Source organism: Poecilia mexicana, unplaced genomic scaffold (genome assembly GCF_051168715.1).
Source record: "Poecilia mexicana isolate PSO_F unplaced genomic scaffold, ASM5116871v1 scaffold_4, whole genome shotgun sequence".
Lineage (NCBI taxonomy): Eukaryota > Metazoa > Chordata > Actinopteri > Cyprinodontiformes > Poeciliidae > Poecilia > Poecilia mexicana.
In genome coordinates this window covers 14,262,169-14,278,899 of record NW_028263373.1, presented here as the reverse complement: position 1 = coordinate 14,278,899, position 16,731 = coordinate 14,262,169, and the positions used below count along the sequence as shown (strand labels likewise).

Here is a 16,731-nt window from a genome sequence, read left to right as displayed (position 1 = left end):
CATTTTACCCATGTTTACTTGCCTCCTCTCACTCTTTTTCTCTCTCCGTCTCAATCAAATGGCCTTCAGAGAGAGGATGGGTATACTACTGTAACCTTAGCAGTGCTTACTGAAGCTGTGCATAAAAAATAGGTTGATTAAAGTATTGATTAATGCACATTTCAAGAGGGCAGAATTTTGAATTTGAAAATAAAGCACAAATATTCTTTTTTTCAGGGTTTTTTTTTTTCTTTTTTTTTACAGGATTACTGACAAAAAACAGAGATAAGAGGCTATTAGTATTATGACAAAACATCAGGTGCTGCAAAATATTAATATGACAGAGAAATAATATGTCTTTTCTTGTAAACAAAGTTAAATTTGTGAACAAATTAGCTGCAAAAATACAAACAGACGTTTTCGAATTAGATTTTCTTAAAATGTTCCACATGTGCCGTGCACAGAGCCAAGTCTGTGAAACATCTGGAGAATCTCTAAGAGACATTGTTGAAAAAAAAATGCAAATAAAAACTTCTAAATAGTAACATATTTTTCTTTTCTTTTTTTTTATCTAAAAGTCATAAAACAACACATTTTAATTTTTAATTTTAAAGGAAAATTAAAATGGGATTCGGAGTAATGAATTCATTTATTATATGGAGCGGTTTAGATCAAATCTGAATTATTTTTGCTTTAAAAATGTGCAATTTCAAAACATTTTTAAAAAATTGATCCAGAAAAATGTTCTAAAACAGTTATGCATATTTGTACTAAATTTAAAAGGGCCATGTTACAGATTAAATTTTTTGCACCAGACAGAATCTGTGAATTTAAAGTTTCAAGTCTTGCCTAAGATTCTCGATTAGATTTAGGTCTAGATTTCTGATACAACAATAAGATTTGACCTAATCCGTTCCATTGCAGCTCTCCTTGTATGCTCAGGGTCACAGAGATTCCTGGCAGTACAGAAAATACGAAGTTAAAATTTTAGTTATCTGTGGCCACATAAGGCCCCTGGTCCTTGAATTTGACACATTTGTTCTAGAGGGTAACGATACTTTTTCAAGGCCTGATAAACTACTAATGCGTATCCCCAAATCAAAAAGCTTCCCTCTCCTGGCAAACATATTCAAAATTTGCATAGAAATTAATGCCTAAGTAGGCTAAACACCATAATTGACAAGCAATTAGCAATATTATGAGAAGGGGGAAACTTAATGAAGTTTCATTGGCTCTGCTTAATTATCATATTAATGGAGTCATTAGTTGTCACTTAACTTAGATGACAGGTAAGGTAAGAATGTCAGGATCCTACAATTTTCTGAACAATCTGTATTCAACACTTATTACCCTCCAAGTCCACACCATCTGAAAAGAAACAACTAGACACAGTTAGAAAAAACAACAGATTTTTATTTTGTTTTTCGTAAGCAGAATAATTTTTGAAGTAATCATAAAAGAACATTAAGACGGTTCGACATAACAAATGACAGAAGGAAGAGAACAAAACTCACTCCAAGTCTAGAGGGATCCAGCTCTGCAAGACGACACTGGAACACATTTCCAGTAAACACCATTGCATTATTAGGGTACAAAAAAAAAAGAAAACCCTCCGATGACTCCAATGAGCATTGCGGTTCCAGGTCCACCCACTCCCTGCCTCTGGTCTTTCATTCCAATTCATTTCAATTACCCAGTCATTCCCACCTTCTTCACCCTGTCCCGATTAGTTCAGCCTTGCAATTTACAGTTGCTCTTGCCTCATCTATGGGCAACCGGTGGTGGAGGCAGGGAGACGAGCAGTAATGGAATGAAATGTCACTCAGTCATTGCCTTTGTCACGGCCAGACGGGGAGGGTTTGGAGAGGTCTCGTTAGTAGGTGAGGGGTTGTATTTATGTGTGTGTGGAGTCGGTGGTGTGTCTGCGTAAATGGACAGTAATATGGTGACCGCCCTGGTTGTGTCCGTCTTGTCCGGCCATAAGACTCCTGGGCACTCCACTGTCATCAGGATAAGTAACCGAGTCGTTTGTCCTCCAGACTGTATGAGCTCTCATCAGGGCTTCTTCGCCTTTTTTACTGAAGATGAGCTGGAAGCAGACTCTCGCCGCTTGCGCTGCAAAGGGATATGGAAGGACAATCGTGTTAGAGGATGTCAGAGATCACACCTTCTTTGGTGAAGGATAAAACATGTTTAGCCCATTAATGCTACATTCACACAGAGGGCAAATGTGAATCAGATCTTGCTTTTATGTGGCAGTCTGAGCGGCCCTAATTCTGATCTTTTCACTCCCCAAAAAAATCCACTTCCGTACACGGCACTAAATTGGATACATAGTTGACAGTTGTCGAAGCATCTGCAGTCCGAACGGTCACGTTGCATTTTATTCGACTTTTACATCATAGATGTGAGGTGTGCATCATAATTCTGTTCCAGAAGAAGCCAGATGTGGCAAATGCAGATGTAAGCCATGGCTGAAAATTATACTTATGAACTGATAGCTGAGCGGACTGAGGGCGGGTGTGTAGATGGATAGTTCTCATTTGGGACCTTGGATACTTACTCCAGGTACTCCTTGTTGGACAAAAATGGCACATGTATATTTGATGGTAAGATAATTTTATTCGGCTTAGACTGCAGCAGGTCACCGACTATAAAATCACCAGTATTCAAAGTTTTGTATGTATATAAACATAAACAAGACCATTAAACTCATTGTGTAGCAGCATTTCATTATTTGTTACCTTTATGCTCAGAGTTATTTAATGTTGTAAAGTTATAATCTTAGCATTTATAAAACAACTTAAAGAAGACTATGCTAGATTTCTTCACACAGGTGTTTGCAATGGTTTAAAAACGCTTGGCTCAGTCTTGGCTTACCGAGTTGGGGGTAAGTGGCGCTCCTACAACGTCGATGATCTGCTCCTTTGGTTCCAGCTTGATATCATCTAAGTTGGGCCACGACTGAGCTTCTACCCCTGGAGTGGAGGATGCAGTACTGTTTACAGCACTGAGATCGCCACCCTGTGGGACTCCAGCAATCCCTCCTCCCGTGAGGCCTCCACACCCAGCCCCACTGCCAGCTTTAAGCAGGGCCTCATAGCGATGACGGAGCATCTGTTGCTCGTATTCGCAGTTGCTGTGGGCCTGCTTCAGTTCATACAGGAGCACAAGGTCGCTGCGGAGTTCGTTGAACATCTGCACAATCTCCTCTGTGGGCATCGGGTTGAGATCTAGATCCAAAAGAAGGAGGCACAGAAGAGGTGAATGAAAAGTCAGCCTGAGAAGCTTTGATTAGCTGTAAGGATGTCGTGGCAAGTTAAAGGTTGGACGTCGTGTACTAATGCATCTGCCTGATAAATCTTAGGCAGGTACTCAAGTTTTATTCATCAGTTTAGTAAAATACTTGTATTAATGTGTTAAAAGGAGCAATTATAACTACCTATTACCTGTACACTTTAACCTTTTGATTGAAAACAGAGGTTTGTGATAACAGAAGTCAGTTGGTGAGTAAGGTGAAACAACACACCTTCAGTTAAAATTAAAAATGTAAAACAGTAAGGTCTGCGATGACATGTGGGAAAGACAAAAAACAGAACCTAAACTTCTAATAAATGTGTAATTATTTGTTTTTAATAGTTCAGGTGATTTATAATTTTTTTTAGATTTTCAAAGGATTTTATTCTAGATGATCAGTTGGAAGTACAGCCATTTATAAGCAGGTGCTTCAACCTTCAACCTTTTTTAGACTACAAAATTCATTCATGTTGGCTTTTGAAGACTGTATCTTCACTGTTGTTTGATCTTATTTATAATTTGTTGTCTTTCTGTTTTATTTTCAGTCTAAAATAAATACATCGTACATAAAAAGAAAAACGCATAACACTAAAGACAAACTTCACACATTTCTGGACTGCATGGGGAACCCTGCTAATCTACTGAAGTTGTCGCTTTTCCTGCTCTACTCAAACTCACATTTACTGCAGAGGACTGCTGAACATGTGAAACTATAAAATGTTAGCTGATTGCTAATATTTATTCATACTCACCCACTCCTTGCTCCGCCAGGATCTGCTCAATGGCCTTGATCTTCTTCTGGCCAACAGAGCTTGGCAGTTTCATCTGAATAACAGAGAGAGAGACGGAGAAACGCACCAGCGCAGGGCTGTGATTTAAGGTACTGGCAATATTAGGATAAACGGCTCCACCTCAGGGCTTTTAATTTGTATGAAATGCACTTCAGCGGGTCAGATCAAAATGTCTTTATCCAGTGAACTGCATCTGACTGATTAGCTAGAGGGGCTCTCCACTTCCTCAGCTGTGCTAATGCATTTTCCATTGAGATCAGAAGCTCCTCATCAGTCTTCATGATAAATAAGGATCCTCTTGCTGCTTTTACAGATATTAGCTGTTCAGCAACAGATTTAATCAAAGTGATAATAAAAGATAAGTTTGAAACTCCTGTTGCCTTCATACATCAAATTTAGCACCAACCCACCATGCTTCTGGTTGCAAAACTAAGTTAAAAAAAAACAAAAAAAAAAAACTTTATTGCTTTTTCTAAAAAGTTTTTCATGGCTTTAAAAAGAAAGCTGTGTGATCATTTATTCCTGACTAGAGCAATTTCAAGTCTGATTTTCATTTCATCAGAAGTTTTGTGACTCCCGACTGGAATTTAAGAACCAGGTTATTTATGCAGGAGGAAGAAGCAACACTCACCCTCTGGCTGCGCAGAGTGACACCGGCGGACTTGAAGTCAGGGAACTTGATGCCAGCTGTCTCTGGAACAGCCTGGAGAAAAAAAAAAAAGTTACAAGACACAGGATTTGATTTTATTTTCAACTTTTGGATTGCTGTCAAACAAAATCAAATAAATATGTCGGGGCAAAGCTGAGTAATTTGTTACTTTGATGACATGAAAATGACACTTTAAGGTTATTTGAGTGACAACTGCTGAAACAAACATCATAAAATAAAACTGATTTATGTATATGTTTTTGTACATATCAATTATTCAACTGATGTTTTCTTATTCAACTTTTGTGTACTTCCTCTGCTTACTGGTTTTTCTGTGTCTCTTTTTTGAGGGAGCTTCTTCTTAGAGACTCTCTTTTCAGCTCTCCTCAGCTCTGTAGTCGTGTCAGCTGCTTTGATGAGTTTCTGCAGATCCTGCGCCTTCTTCTCACGCTCCTTCTTCCTATTCTCGATCTTCCGTAGCTCCTGAATAAGATACTCTTCTTCTGCCACCTAGAGGACAAACGAGAGAAGTGCATTTTTCCTATTAAAGAGACACAAAAGGCACATAATCGGTTTTCATAAACAGTTCAAGTGTGTCTTAATCAATTTCAAAGTAATTGACATGTTACTGCTTTTACCTGAATTCAATTTACAAGTGAATTAATAAGCTTGTTTATTTTATAGATTCATTAAACAGAGTGATATGGTTTGAGTTTTTATTTTTGTTCATTTGGATGCTTGTGGCTTGAAAACTGCATCTTATTACACTGAACTTATAATAACAAATAAATACAGAAATGTCATGCTGAGGCCCAAACTATAGTTGTCCAGCAGACTGTCATGGGCATTGTCCACAAAGAGTCACAGGAGGTTATTTCTACCATTGTTAAACATTGTTTAATTTAAAGTTAAGTGGAAGAAAGATTTGTAACAGAAAAAGGGGCGTAGATGACAAAAATAACCTCAGTTAGTGTATACGATGGACTGTATAACACAAAGTCCCACTGTGTAGTTTTTCTTATGGAAAAATATCCAACCTCATTCAAAAGGTGCTGGAGCCAAATAATGACTGCATATGCTACATATTGCATGGAGACTGTTTGCAGTAGCAAAATTTCTATTTTTAAAATCCTTATTTTTAATTCAATACTCTGATTTTCTAAGAAACTGGATTTTGGGTTTTATAACTTTTCATTTATTGAAATTAACTTGTCACATTGCTACACTTTATTGAGATTTAACTAAAAAAAAATAGAGTTTATATTTAACACATTTCATCAGATTTTAGGAATGTTGAAGGTAAAATATCACTAACTTGCTCGGGTGTGCGATTAAAGAGCTTCTCCAGTTGCTCCTTGCGGCGCCTTTCATGGCCAGCATCAAAGATGTAGATCTTGGGTTCGGTCCCAGAGGCTGCACGGACCTTGGTCAGCTTACCACAAATGTTATAATATCGTTCTTTCAGGTCCTCTATGGAGCGTTTCTAAAGATACACAAATTCAGAAAAATCATTCCAAATGCAAATGTCTCAGAGTTGGGATTTTTCTCATAAACAGTAAAGAGTAAAAGGGAACTTTACTCTGTACTGTTGGTAGTCATAGCGGTCGTGGATAACTACGAAGCGCAGGTCGAAGCGCTTGCACAGGTCAAAGAGGTGGTCTGTCTCTCCTTTAGTCCAGCCATCGTCATGGAGATGCATTTGATATTCTTGCTCTGAATACACTGGCACTTGGACTGTCTGGACATGCAAATAAGAAAACAGAAACATCATAAAAATAAAAAGAACTGGGAGAATACTTTAAAATAATCTTTGTGTTTATCTTAAACGTCTGCAAAGGGACAGGTGAAGCTTACCTTGTTAAAGCGAGCAAAAGGGTAGTCCTTTCCCTCCTCGGCCATTCGTCTCCAGTGGTGGAAAATGGCCCCATCTTTGCGAGCTGGATTGGTGAAAGGCATCCATTTCCAGGGACGAACTTTTTTACATCCAAGCTTGGCCTTGACAGTCCGATAACCTTGAGTGGTATCACTAGGCAGCAGAGGCGGTGCGTCTCTATAGGTAAATAAAAGACAAAAAACAATGTTTGTTTTTTTTTCTTGTCCTTTTTTTCCTACTTTTTTGGCAATAGTGGCTTTTATTCATTAGTAGCTAAGCAGGAAACAGGTCTGAGAGAGAAGGGGATGATATGCAGTGAATGCACCATTTACTTCGTGTCAAACCTAGGAATTAAACCAAGGACAGCTGCCTCAGTAAATGCTGCCAAAGCAAACAAGAGAGGGCTTAGAGCAGATCCTTGATGCTTTCCCACCTCCCCAGCTTAAAAGCATCAAGAATTATTGCTGGGGATAAAACGAGAAGTGTAAAATATATTGAAACTCCCCAGCCAAAATCAAATTGATGATCTATTTTCCTAATGAATACAAACAAACTTGTTTTAAGTGAGAAACTACATAATAAACTTTACAGTCATCTTGAAACCAACTTTCCTAAAAAAAAAAAAGCTTCCAAGAGTTCCAAAAATATATATATATATATTTAATATTCTGTTTCTACAACAGCAAACAATTTTTCAGAAATGTAAAGTCAATTAAAGTATCAACAACAAAAACATAAATGTATGGTTTGCAAGAAATGCATACTTCTTATCCGAGTAGAGCAGAGCATAAACCTCTCTGTGCATTCCCTCTGGTCTCTTGAAAGTCAGTGTCTCTGTTGCTTTCTTGGATTTTTTCTGCAGTGAGTAACAAGGGAAAAAAAACATCTGAATTATAATGGTGTTACATACATAATAACCCCAGTGCATGATCATACCAAACCTTACAATCATGTCAAGTCTGTGGTTATCCCATATGCTTATACACATTTTGCTATCACACTTTTTTCTTCCACTCAACTTTTTATTGATATATTTTCAGTCAGCTCTCTTTCAGTGGCGTTTTAGTATCTTACTCTCTTTGTGGAGAGTGTCAACAACTGTCTGCTTCATGACTATAGCATAAAATGTCTGTTTTAAAAATAGTTTGTATTGGTCAGGATAGTCGAACTTTCAGTGACGTTCGGTTTTCATAACTGAAGGCCCTAAACATCCAACTTAACAGAAATAAATCATATTTTGTTATTTTAATTTACTAAGACATATCTGCGCTCGAACAAATCAATAGCTGTTAAACTTTCTCTCACCTTATCCGAGTTGATGAGATCTTTCTTACTGATAGGACCATCGTTGTCCGTTCCGCCAAGCTCCAGAATATCCCGAACATCAGCACCGGTAGCCATAGTTATATGATGTTTCTTTTGCTGTTTAGAAACGCTTTTTTCAGTCTGTCAAACAGAATTACCGCTCACTAACCTACAGGCGCTCATTCATTCTCTGAACGGTACAGTACAACAGATGCCATCAAAGCTAAAGGCTAACGCATTTATTTCTCAAGCTTTTGTCTCAAATTACTCCAAATATCTGAATATGCTTGTATATCTTTTAGTATTGTAGCTACTTCGGCTAAGAAAATACGCGTAAACTATTTATTTAAAAAAACAAACAAAATGTTTTGTTGTTAAAGGCAGAGCGGTAGCTAGCTAAACACCGACGCCGATCATTCCATTCTGACTACACCGAGAGGAATTGACCGTCGCCACCTTGTGGTGTGGAGGAACAATAATTTAGCAGTTTTTTGGGGTCACTTTTTCCGCTTTCTGAACTCAGTTACTCTCTTTTTTTATTAAAGTGAATCCGTTTTGGAATATATTATAAATTTTCTTAATCCATATGTAGATTATACTAGGATAATATACAGATGAACTGCATGATTTCTCACCTAATGACTGCTCATCATAGGCAGTCATTTGCCTGGTCAGGAAATCTGCTGATGAAGACAGTTGTTCTGACATACCATTTCACGTCTTAGAGACCCTGTTTTTAAACTTTAGTGTCCGTGTTGTGCCATTGTGTTGCTGAATTTTAGCAAAGCCTGACAAAATCCATGATTGAAAATGTTTTCCTAAAACCCCATTAAATCCTGTTATCGCACAAGTGCTGAAAAAAATGAATGTCACAATTTGTTTGAGCCCTGATGATTTTTAAAATAATTTCACATGGCAGGTACAATCCATGCTGAGTTTCTAAAACAGTCATTCAGTTTATGTCGACTGGCAAAACATATCTGTATATAGAAACCCAGCTGAGTGCTTGCCTTTTCAATCCTTCAGCCTGTGAGCATGTGAACATGCATGCACTGAAAAGAAACAGGAAAAAGCCCACAGTAAAACTGGGCTAAGGAGACAAGGTTGAATTTGTGTAAATATGCTATCAATCTGGGGATGCTGTGCTTTTTAAAAGGAAAAATCTATCATTTTTGGTACGTATTGATTGCCATAATTTATTTGCATATACTGCAAAAATTGTATTATCCTGGTGAGATGAATATTGTTCCAGTTATATTGCTGTCCCTAATTTATCATTCAGGTAAATTCTTTTCTCATAAATTTACAAGCATTAATTTACAAGTATATCTCTATAAATACATAAATAATAAATCTTGCTTTAAGCAGATCACTTTTCAACAAGGATATTTTGTTAATATTTTAGCATACATGGTTACTGATATATATATAACAAACTTAAAAAGATACATATTAAGTTCTGTTACCAACAAAAAAGATTAAAAGATTAAAAAGATTATCTTAAAACTGATTTAACTGCAAAACTGTAATTTTCTTATATTTTGCGCTATTTGATGTATTTTGGAAGTATTATAGTTTTATTTGCATGCAAAGCGCGACTGAAAATTACATTTCCAAAAAAAAGCATTTAATTTAAAAAACAAAACATCTCATTACTGCCATAATCAAATAATGACACAACAAATAATGCAACAAATATATATTTGAAAGGTTTAGGTCAGAATTTGGCGGTGCTCTTATTTTGAAATCCCGTTTGACAGTAGCAACCTAGCAGCTCCAACTCACCGGAAGCAGTTGCGAAAGATTTAAAACTCGCCCCCCAGTTTCTGCTCCGCCATTTTCGTAATTGCTAAGAGCGCACTGTGCTATTACACTAAGTCGATCTGGTAATACCAGCCTTTCTGATTTGCATTAGTAATTTGAGGTTTCTTAATACCTACATCAGCTCAACAAAATGTCGAGCGAGCAGGGAGAAAACAACATCGAGGCGACTATCGAGTTGCCGCAGCAGGAGTGAGTCCATTCATTGTCGTTTTCTTTGTTGTAGCTAGCTAGTTAGGCCTAGCGGTTCTGTACAAGCTAATATACTATAATATAATTTATGTTCAGTTAAAGAAGATTCCAAAATATTTTTCAAAAATGTGTATGGCATATAGTTCTTAATTCGACGAGGTGCATGCATTTTATCTTTGCTATGATTTAAATCACCAAATGGGGCTTGACGTGGGGTCCGTCTATTTGCTGGCGCCAACTAAGTCGAATGCTTAAATCAGACTGTTGTTGGTTTAGATACATGATCATGTAGATCATAAGTTTTTATGGGAAAGAAGATAAATCGTATTTTTCTGTGTCGCGCCAGATCTGTTTTATTTGTCCTATTACCATTTTAGACCGATATTTAGGGCACTTGCCATGTGGTCAAAGGGTAGTCCTGCCGACTTGCAGCCATAAGTAACTTTTTTTGAGGTTAAAGAATGTATTCTTTTAGTAGTATTTGTTTTCTCTCTGAAATGCATTATATGATTATATGTAGTTGTTGAATTTGCATCACTACTTCTTTTTCTTTTTCCTTTTCAGAAATATTGCTTGAAATTAGCTTTGAAATTTAACTGTTTAACTTTTGTGCTTCAGAGGAATTAATGGGAAACCCAAGAATGAATCCGCTTCAAGCAGGAAGGAGAGACCCCCTAAGAGAGGTGGAGGTGGTCGCTATGATCCATATGGCAACGTGAAAAGATACAGAGTGTTTGTCAGTAACATCCCCTACGATGTGAAATGGCAAGCCCTCAAAGACCTGATGAAAGAAAAAGGTAAGACTTTTTGGTAAGAGACATTTGAGTGTGTGGTGTTGTTTTTTTTTAGGCATCTGCATCCAGGGTTCTTTTGTTTGACCATATCACTTCTGAAGGCCTTGTCGGAGTGGTTCTTCAGATTGTTGGGAGTTTTTTTGGAGCATCACCACAAACTAAGGAGTTGCTGCCATTTTGTACAAGTGCTGTGTACCTGGATTGAACATGGAGTCGCCGTCGAGGTCATTGTAACCGCTGAGGTGTTTGTGAAATTGAGGTTGTTATCAAAGCAAGTTGACTAATGTGAAAATCCCTTGGCTTGGGATCTTGAATGGCATAATGAGGTTTACTCTAACAAGTGTTAGAAAAATATGGAACCAGCCTCATATTGTCTTATCAGTTGGGGTATCTAACCATCTGTATATGTTGAAATTATGTAAAATTTGTTGGAAACATGTCCAATTATAAATAGTTTTGTGCAGAAATTTTGATTTCTGCAAAGATTACATTATCTTCTATTTGCATGAGGAGTTAAATAGTTTTGGGATATTGGAATTGATCACATGTCATTAGCCATGCAATGAACTGCTAAGTTAAAGAATGTGTTTATAAACGGAACAGTCTTTTTTGGAGAAGGACGGCCAAGTGTTCGTTTCTGTCAACTGTTGAGTTAAATTGCATTTTCTTTTTTAGGTGTGACCTTGACAAGCAAACGTTTTCTCAGCAGATCTCCATGTTGTGCCACACAGAGGTCTTTGCTGGGGATTTCTGTGGGGTACAGGTCTACAAAACAAAGCAGCTTCTTTTTGTACTGTCCTTGCTTTGAAAGCTTAGGTCACTGACGTCCATTTGGTGAACTGACATGTGACCTGGAACATTGACAGTGGTCGCCATTGAATTGAAAATGGATATTTTTAAAATTTAATTCCTTTTTTTTTTTTTCTTCCTTTTTGCAACTCGGCACTATTGGAACAGGTTTGTAGTAAAAGAAGCATCCTTTGCTCAAGAATTTGTTGTCTTTAAGAACAAGGGTATTTTCGTAGTTGCAGATCTGATGGGAAGGTTTCATTGCATTAGGATGAGGGACAAAATGGCAACATTTGACAAAGTATCACTAGGTGTGTCCTGAAATAGGCAGAGGTTTTGTATGGGATTTTTCTAACTTGAAATTGTATGGTCAGAAAAACTACATGGAGAAGGTGGTCTTCACTGTTTTAGCCAAATCTGAAGGCTATTTATTGGTCATTTCAACAGTTGGTTTCTTCAATCTACTGCTTTTGTTGTTTCTGGAGAATTCTTACAAGGACAGACAAGAAGTTTTATTACACATTTGTTTTTTAAAGATCCAAGCTTGGTTTTTGTAGACCTGTACCATTTTGTGCTGCTGAGGTGCTGGGGGACAGCTCAAGACTCTAGCAGTCAGAGCTCATCGGCCTTCCTCCTTGTTTCTGCTCTAAACCCCCATTGTTCTCTCGGCTTCTCTCCCCTTGGTGTGTGTCGTCTCTGGAATCTGATTTGTAGTGGGTGAGGTAACGTACGTGGAACACTTAATGGACGCAGAAGGCAAATCGAGGGTAAGTGCAAATACATACAATCAAAATACATGATTAAACCTAGACAAACACGTGTTTGTCAGCCTTGGTTTCATTAGTTATATTGCTGGGAATTGTTCAGAAATAGAAACCTGGTGGAGTTCTTGAGATGGTAACGTGCTGGAGGCGTGTTTTTGGTGGTGTCGTCTGTGCCACTGATTTGAGGCCATCCTGAACTGTTGATGGTTTTTAAACCGGACATCAGCATTACTTACTTCCAATCCTGTGGATTGAATAAGCTGATAATTTCCCTTTTGGTTGCTGGATTTGTTCCTTACGACTTAAGGGGTTTACTCGGCAAGATGTTGTTACAAAGCTGTTTGATGTTTTTGTTAAACATAATTGGAAAAGACATCTTTTTAAAATATCTTAATGGAGTGGAAACCTATCGTATTGTGGAGTTTCTTCCCTTTGGATGGTTTGAGATGAGAAACAGATTTTTCACTATTCCTGCTTGGCCACTGACTGGTTTGGGAATATTTGTCAATCTGATTTACATAGGCTTTGTGAAGACTTTTGTGTGTTTCACTCTTGCTTGTGCATGCCATTTCCATTTTCAACATGTCAGTAAAATAACCAGTTAAATATTATCATTTCTAATTTTTTATTATTTTTTTTTGCATTTGTATTGCCTGTTCTGATGACTTCAATCAAAAGGGTTGCGCGTAAGTAGACATTTCTTTCATATTTACCTTCTGTGTATATCTGGTGGTACAGGAAAGTAGGACCCTGCATTTTTGATTTTGGATGTTTGTTTTAGTGTTGTTGAGTTCAGAACAGAAGAACTTATGAAGAAAGCAGTGGAAAGTGTCAACAAGCACAACCTCAACGGGCGGCCTCTTAAAGTGAAGGAGGTAAACTGGGGGGGCGGGGGGGGGGTGACACATTTTAGATGAGTCTGAAGTTCAAAAAGCTTGAGTGATGTTTATGCTTTTTCTCTATTAGGATCCTGATGGTGTTATTGCTCAGAGAGAGATTGGCAAGTCCCAACAAGCTGGAGGTCACCCAGGAGCCATGGGAGGAATGGGGGGCATGGATCGTATGGGGGGCATGGATCGCATGGGCGGGATGGATCGTATGGGGCCCGGACCAGGAGGCCCCCTGGTCAGCATTCCTCCCAGCCTTTTGAATAACCCCAACATCCCAAATGAGATCATTCATGGTCTTCAGACTGGCAGGATTGGAAGCACCATCTTTGTGGCCAATGTGAGTTTTCAAGAGTTTTAGACATGCTGTTGCATTTACATTTAAAATGAAATCTGAGTATTAAGAAATAAGAACATAACCTAAATATCATAAGTAAGCCTAAACTTTACAATACAAATTCCAAGGATTCTTTAATTTTAATTATTTATTATTTTTGATTTACTGCTACAACCTCACCAGAATAAAAAGCTGGTGAATGAGACTGAAAGAACTGGGTCACAGTTTGTTTTATAACTTATCTCAATTGTTGCAGCTGGATTACAAAGTGGGATGGAAGAAGCTGAAAGAGGTGTTCAGCATGGCAGGTGTCGTGTTGAGGACAGACATTTTGGAGGACAGGGATGGGAAAAGCAGAGGCATGGGCACAGTGACGTTTGAAATGCCCATTGAAGCAGTCCAAGCTGTCTGTATCCTTTATCTTATTAAATACACCTCATTTTTATTTTTACAACTTGGTCTCTTGTCATTTTGTGTGTATTTCCTTAATTATCCCTAAGCTATGTTCAATGGGCAGCTCTTATTTAACAGGACCATGCATGTCAAGCTGGTATGTCACAAAGCCTTGATTGTTAAATCAGTTTTGTTGCAAAGGTGGACATCATTTTAAATGTTCTTTTTACGTCCCTTTCTTTTCCCAGGATGAGAAATCCCTCCCTAAAGATTTTGGACAACCAGATAGAGGATCCTCTCTTCCCCGTAAGTCTACTTTACGTATATTTTTAGGTTTGATTTCATTATACCAGCTAATTCTGAAAATATTGTGGATTAAGTCTTCCCAAAGTAATAGCAAAAAACTGTAATATATGTTGAACATTTCAGTTCTGGGAAAATTATGTGCTGTCCCCAGTTCGGTTCATACATGGTACAATTGGGAGTTAAAGTTTGTATCTTGTGTAGTCCTTGAAAAAATACACTTTTGCGCAGATAGGAATTTAAAGCTTTGCAATTTTTCCCTGAAACCAGGTGGACTGAGTGGTATTGGTTTGGGGCTGGGACCCGGAGGTCAGCCTATCGATGCTACCATGCTTAACAGAGGAAGTGGAGGTGGTGGTGGTGGCGGCGGCATGGGGAACATGGGCCCTGGAGGTAACCAACACTTTCTTTTGACATTTTAAGTAAGTCTAGTAAACTATTCTTACAAACACTTTTCTCCCCTTCAGGAATGGATGCTATGGGATTTGGCAATGTGGGCGGTCGTATGGGAGGAGGTAAGCTTTTAAATTTGCATCAATAAATTTGACCCTCATGAGTTTAAATGCTCCACACTTGAACATGATCAGCAAATTTGGCATTAAGACCATTTCATCAATGTTTTCAGGAATGGACAACTTTGGCGGAATGAATATGGATCGTTTTGGTTCTTCAGGGATGGGAAGAATGAACGGTAAGTTCGAGTTGAGACTCATTAAACACTCCAAGGCAGGCGTGCTACTCCTCGCGTCTTGCCGGATGTTTCTAATGGTTTCATCTCTTGCATTGTCAGAGATGGACCGTGGGATTGGTGGTGCTTTTGACAGGGAATTTGGGCGAAATGAAATGGGAATGTCTCGCAATAATTTTGGAGACTCCTTTGAAAGAGGAATGGGTTAGTACTTACTGGATTGTTCCAAAGCTCCTGTAGTGCTTTCTTGTGCTCAGACGATTAAACGTTGCTGTTCTGTGTTAATTTCTGCAGGAAATTCCCTGGGCATGGACCGCATGAACACCGGGATGGACCGCCTAGGAGGCAGCTTGGATCGCATGGGAGGAATGGGCATGGACAGAATGGATCGTGTGTCTGACCTGGACAGGATGGGATCTGGCTTTGACCGGATGGGCTCTGGGATGGACCGCCTGGGGCCAACTATGGACCGGCTCGGACCAGGCCTGGACCGCATGTCATCAAGCATGGACCGCCTCGGCCCTGGGGGATTTGACCGACTCGGCCCGTCTAGTCTGGATCGCATGGGAGGCAGCATGGACTTTGGCTCCTCCATGGGTATGGATCGCATGGGCAACACCGGGCTCGATAGAATGGGAACCAGCTTCGATCGCATGGGGTCTGCTGGAGGCCTCGACCGTTTCTCCTCCGGAGGTCTTGACCGCATGAGTTCTGGGATGGACCGAATGGGATCTGGAGGCGTCGGTGGTCAATTTGATCGCTCTGGAGATATGGACCGAGGATTTGGTGGGAATACCTTCGGAGGAGCCGGAGCTGGAGGGCCTGGAAGTGGTGGAGGCAACATGAGGAAGGGATGCCAGATCTTTGTCAGAAATGTAAGCTTCCAGATGTGGCTTAATTTAGAGGGTGTTTAAGTGTCTGAGTTTTAAACTTGTAATGGATTGTGTTTTTCAGCTGCCATTTGATTTCACCTGGAAGATGCTGAAGGACACCTTTAATACATGTGGTAAGATTATACCTTTTCTTTTTCAGGAAATGTAAAAACTAGCAGGGTTTCAGATATCCTTTCCTGTCCCTGTTGTATTTGACTTTTTTTTTTTTTAACCATATTCTACATTGTCACTGCAGGTATGGTCCAGTATGCTGATATCAAGATGGAGAATGGGAAATCCAAGGGCTGTGGCGTGGTCCGTTTTGACAACCCTGAAACTGCTGAGCGCGCCTGCAGAAACATGAACGGCTTCCGTCTGAACGGGAGAGAGATCGACGTTAGGATTGATAGAAACGCATAATTCATGTATCTGTGTTGTCAGATGATTTTGTCAGTAATGTCTAAAGCATTGTTGCTCATCAGATTTGTCCTTCAGTATACTTGGTTTAGTAAATGTTGGTAAAAGCTTTTTTTTGTTTTGTTTTTTTTTAGTTGATACTTTTAGTTAGCAAATTGTAACAGTGGATGTTTTTAGTCTTAGGTTATTCCTGTGTTCTACTTTTTAGAGACCAAACTTTTAATTTTTTTCTTTTTTGTTCTGCTATGCATCACCTGTCATTGCCTTTGTTCTGTAAGGTGTTTTGCTAAATAAAACAAGTTGTCTGAAAATGTCTTACCTTTGTTTTGTTTAACCCTCCTGTTATGTTCGTTTCTGAGGTACAGCAATAATGTTCCTGGGTCAATTTGACCTGTGGAGTTTTTAATCTTGCAATAGTGTCAGAAACCAAAAAAGTCCTCAAAACATTTTTGTATCCGATTATTAACTCCAATACTGACAATTTCATTCAATATTTGTGCAATGATGTTTTTTTTTATTCCTCACAAATAAAGGAAAAATTACAACAAATTTCCCATTTACTCATTTGAAAAAATGATTA

General features: G+C 38.6%; 2 protein-coding genes across 2 annotated transcripts; one reads left to right on the top strand and one right to left on the bottom strand.

The window, feature by feature from the left end:
- Positions 1–1,371: 1,371 nt before the first annotated feature.
- On the bottom strand, positions 1,372–8,352 carry dmap1 (DNA methyltransferase 1 associated protein 1). The gene is made up of 10 exons (XM_014998890.2): positions 7,895–8,352; positions 7,354–7,445; positions 6,571–6,766; positions 6,296–6,454; positions 6,032–6,199; positions 5,041–5,226; positions 4,699–4,770; positions 4,029–4,101; positions 2,860–3,212; positions 1,372–2,094 (listed from the first exon to the last, which is right to left on the bottom strand). Exons 1-10 carry the CDS (start codon positions 7,988–7,990, stop codon positions 2,035–2,037), a joined length of 1,455 nt encoding a protein of 484 aa, XP_014854376.1. The 5' UTR covers positions 7,991–8,352; the 3' UTR covers positions 1,372–2,034.
- A 1,355-nt stretch (positions 8,353–9,707) lies between these two features.
- On the top strand, positions 9,708–16,462 carry hnrnpm (heterogeneous nuclear ribonucleoprotein M). Its single transcript, XM_014998887.2, has 16 exons — positions 9,708–9,907; positions 10,526–10,704; positions 12,205–12,257; positions 12,933–12,940; positions 13,036–13,129; positions 13,221–13,481; positions 13,735–13,888; positions 13,979–14,028; positions 14,120–14,177; positions 14,445–14,567; positions 14,642–14,689; positions 14,800–14,865; positions 14,965–15,066; positions 15,157–15,737; positions 15,817–15,868; positions 15,991–16,462. Exons 1-16 carry the CDS (start codon positions 9,849–9,851, stop codon positions 16,152–16,154), a joined length of 2,052 nt encoding a protein of 683 aa, XP_014854373.2. The 5' UTR covers positions 9,708–9,848; the 3' UTR covers positions 16,155–16,462.
- The last annotated feature ends 269 nt before the right edge of the window (positions 16,463–16,731 follow it).

Coding starts and splice junctions, on each gene's coding strand:
- dmap1 (XM_014998890.2), bottom strand. CDS start 7,990: ATGGCTACCGGTGCTGATGTTCGGGATATTCTGGAGCTTGGCGGAACG. Junction 6,767..7,353: donor CTGCTCTACTCGGATAAGAA/GTATGCATTTCT, acceptor ATTTACCTATAG/AGACGCACCGCCTCTGCTGC. Junction 6,455..6,570: donor CTTTTGCTCGCTTTAACAAG/GTAAGCTTCACC, acceptor TTGCATGTCCAG/ACAGTCCAAGTGCCAGTGTA.
- hnrnpm (XM_014998887.2), top strand. CDS start 9,849: ATGTCGAGCGAGCAGGGAGAAAACAACATCGAGGCGACTATCGAGTTG. Junction 9,908..10,525: donor ATCGAGTTGCCGCAGCAGGA/GTGAGTCCATTC, acceptor TTTGTGCTTCAG/AGGAATTAATGGGAAACCCA. Junction 15,738..15,816: donor GCCAGATCTTTGTCAGAAAT/GTAAGCTTCCAG, acceptor TGTGTTTTTCAG/CTGCCATTTGATTTCACCTG.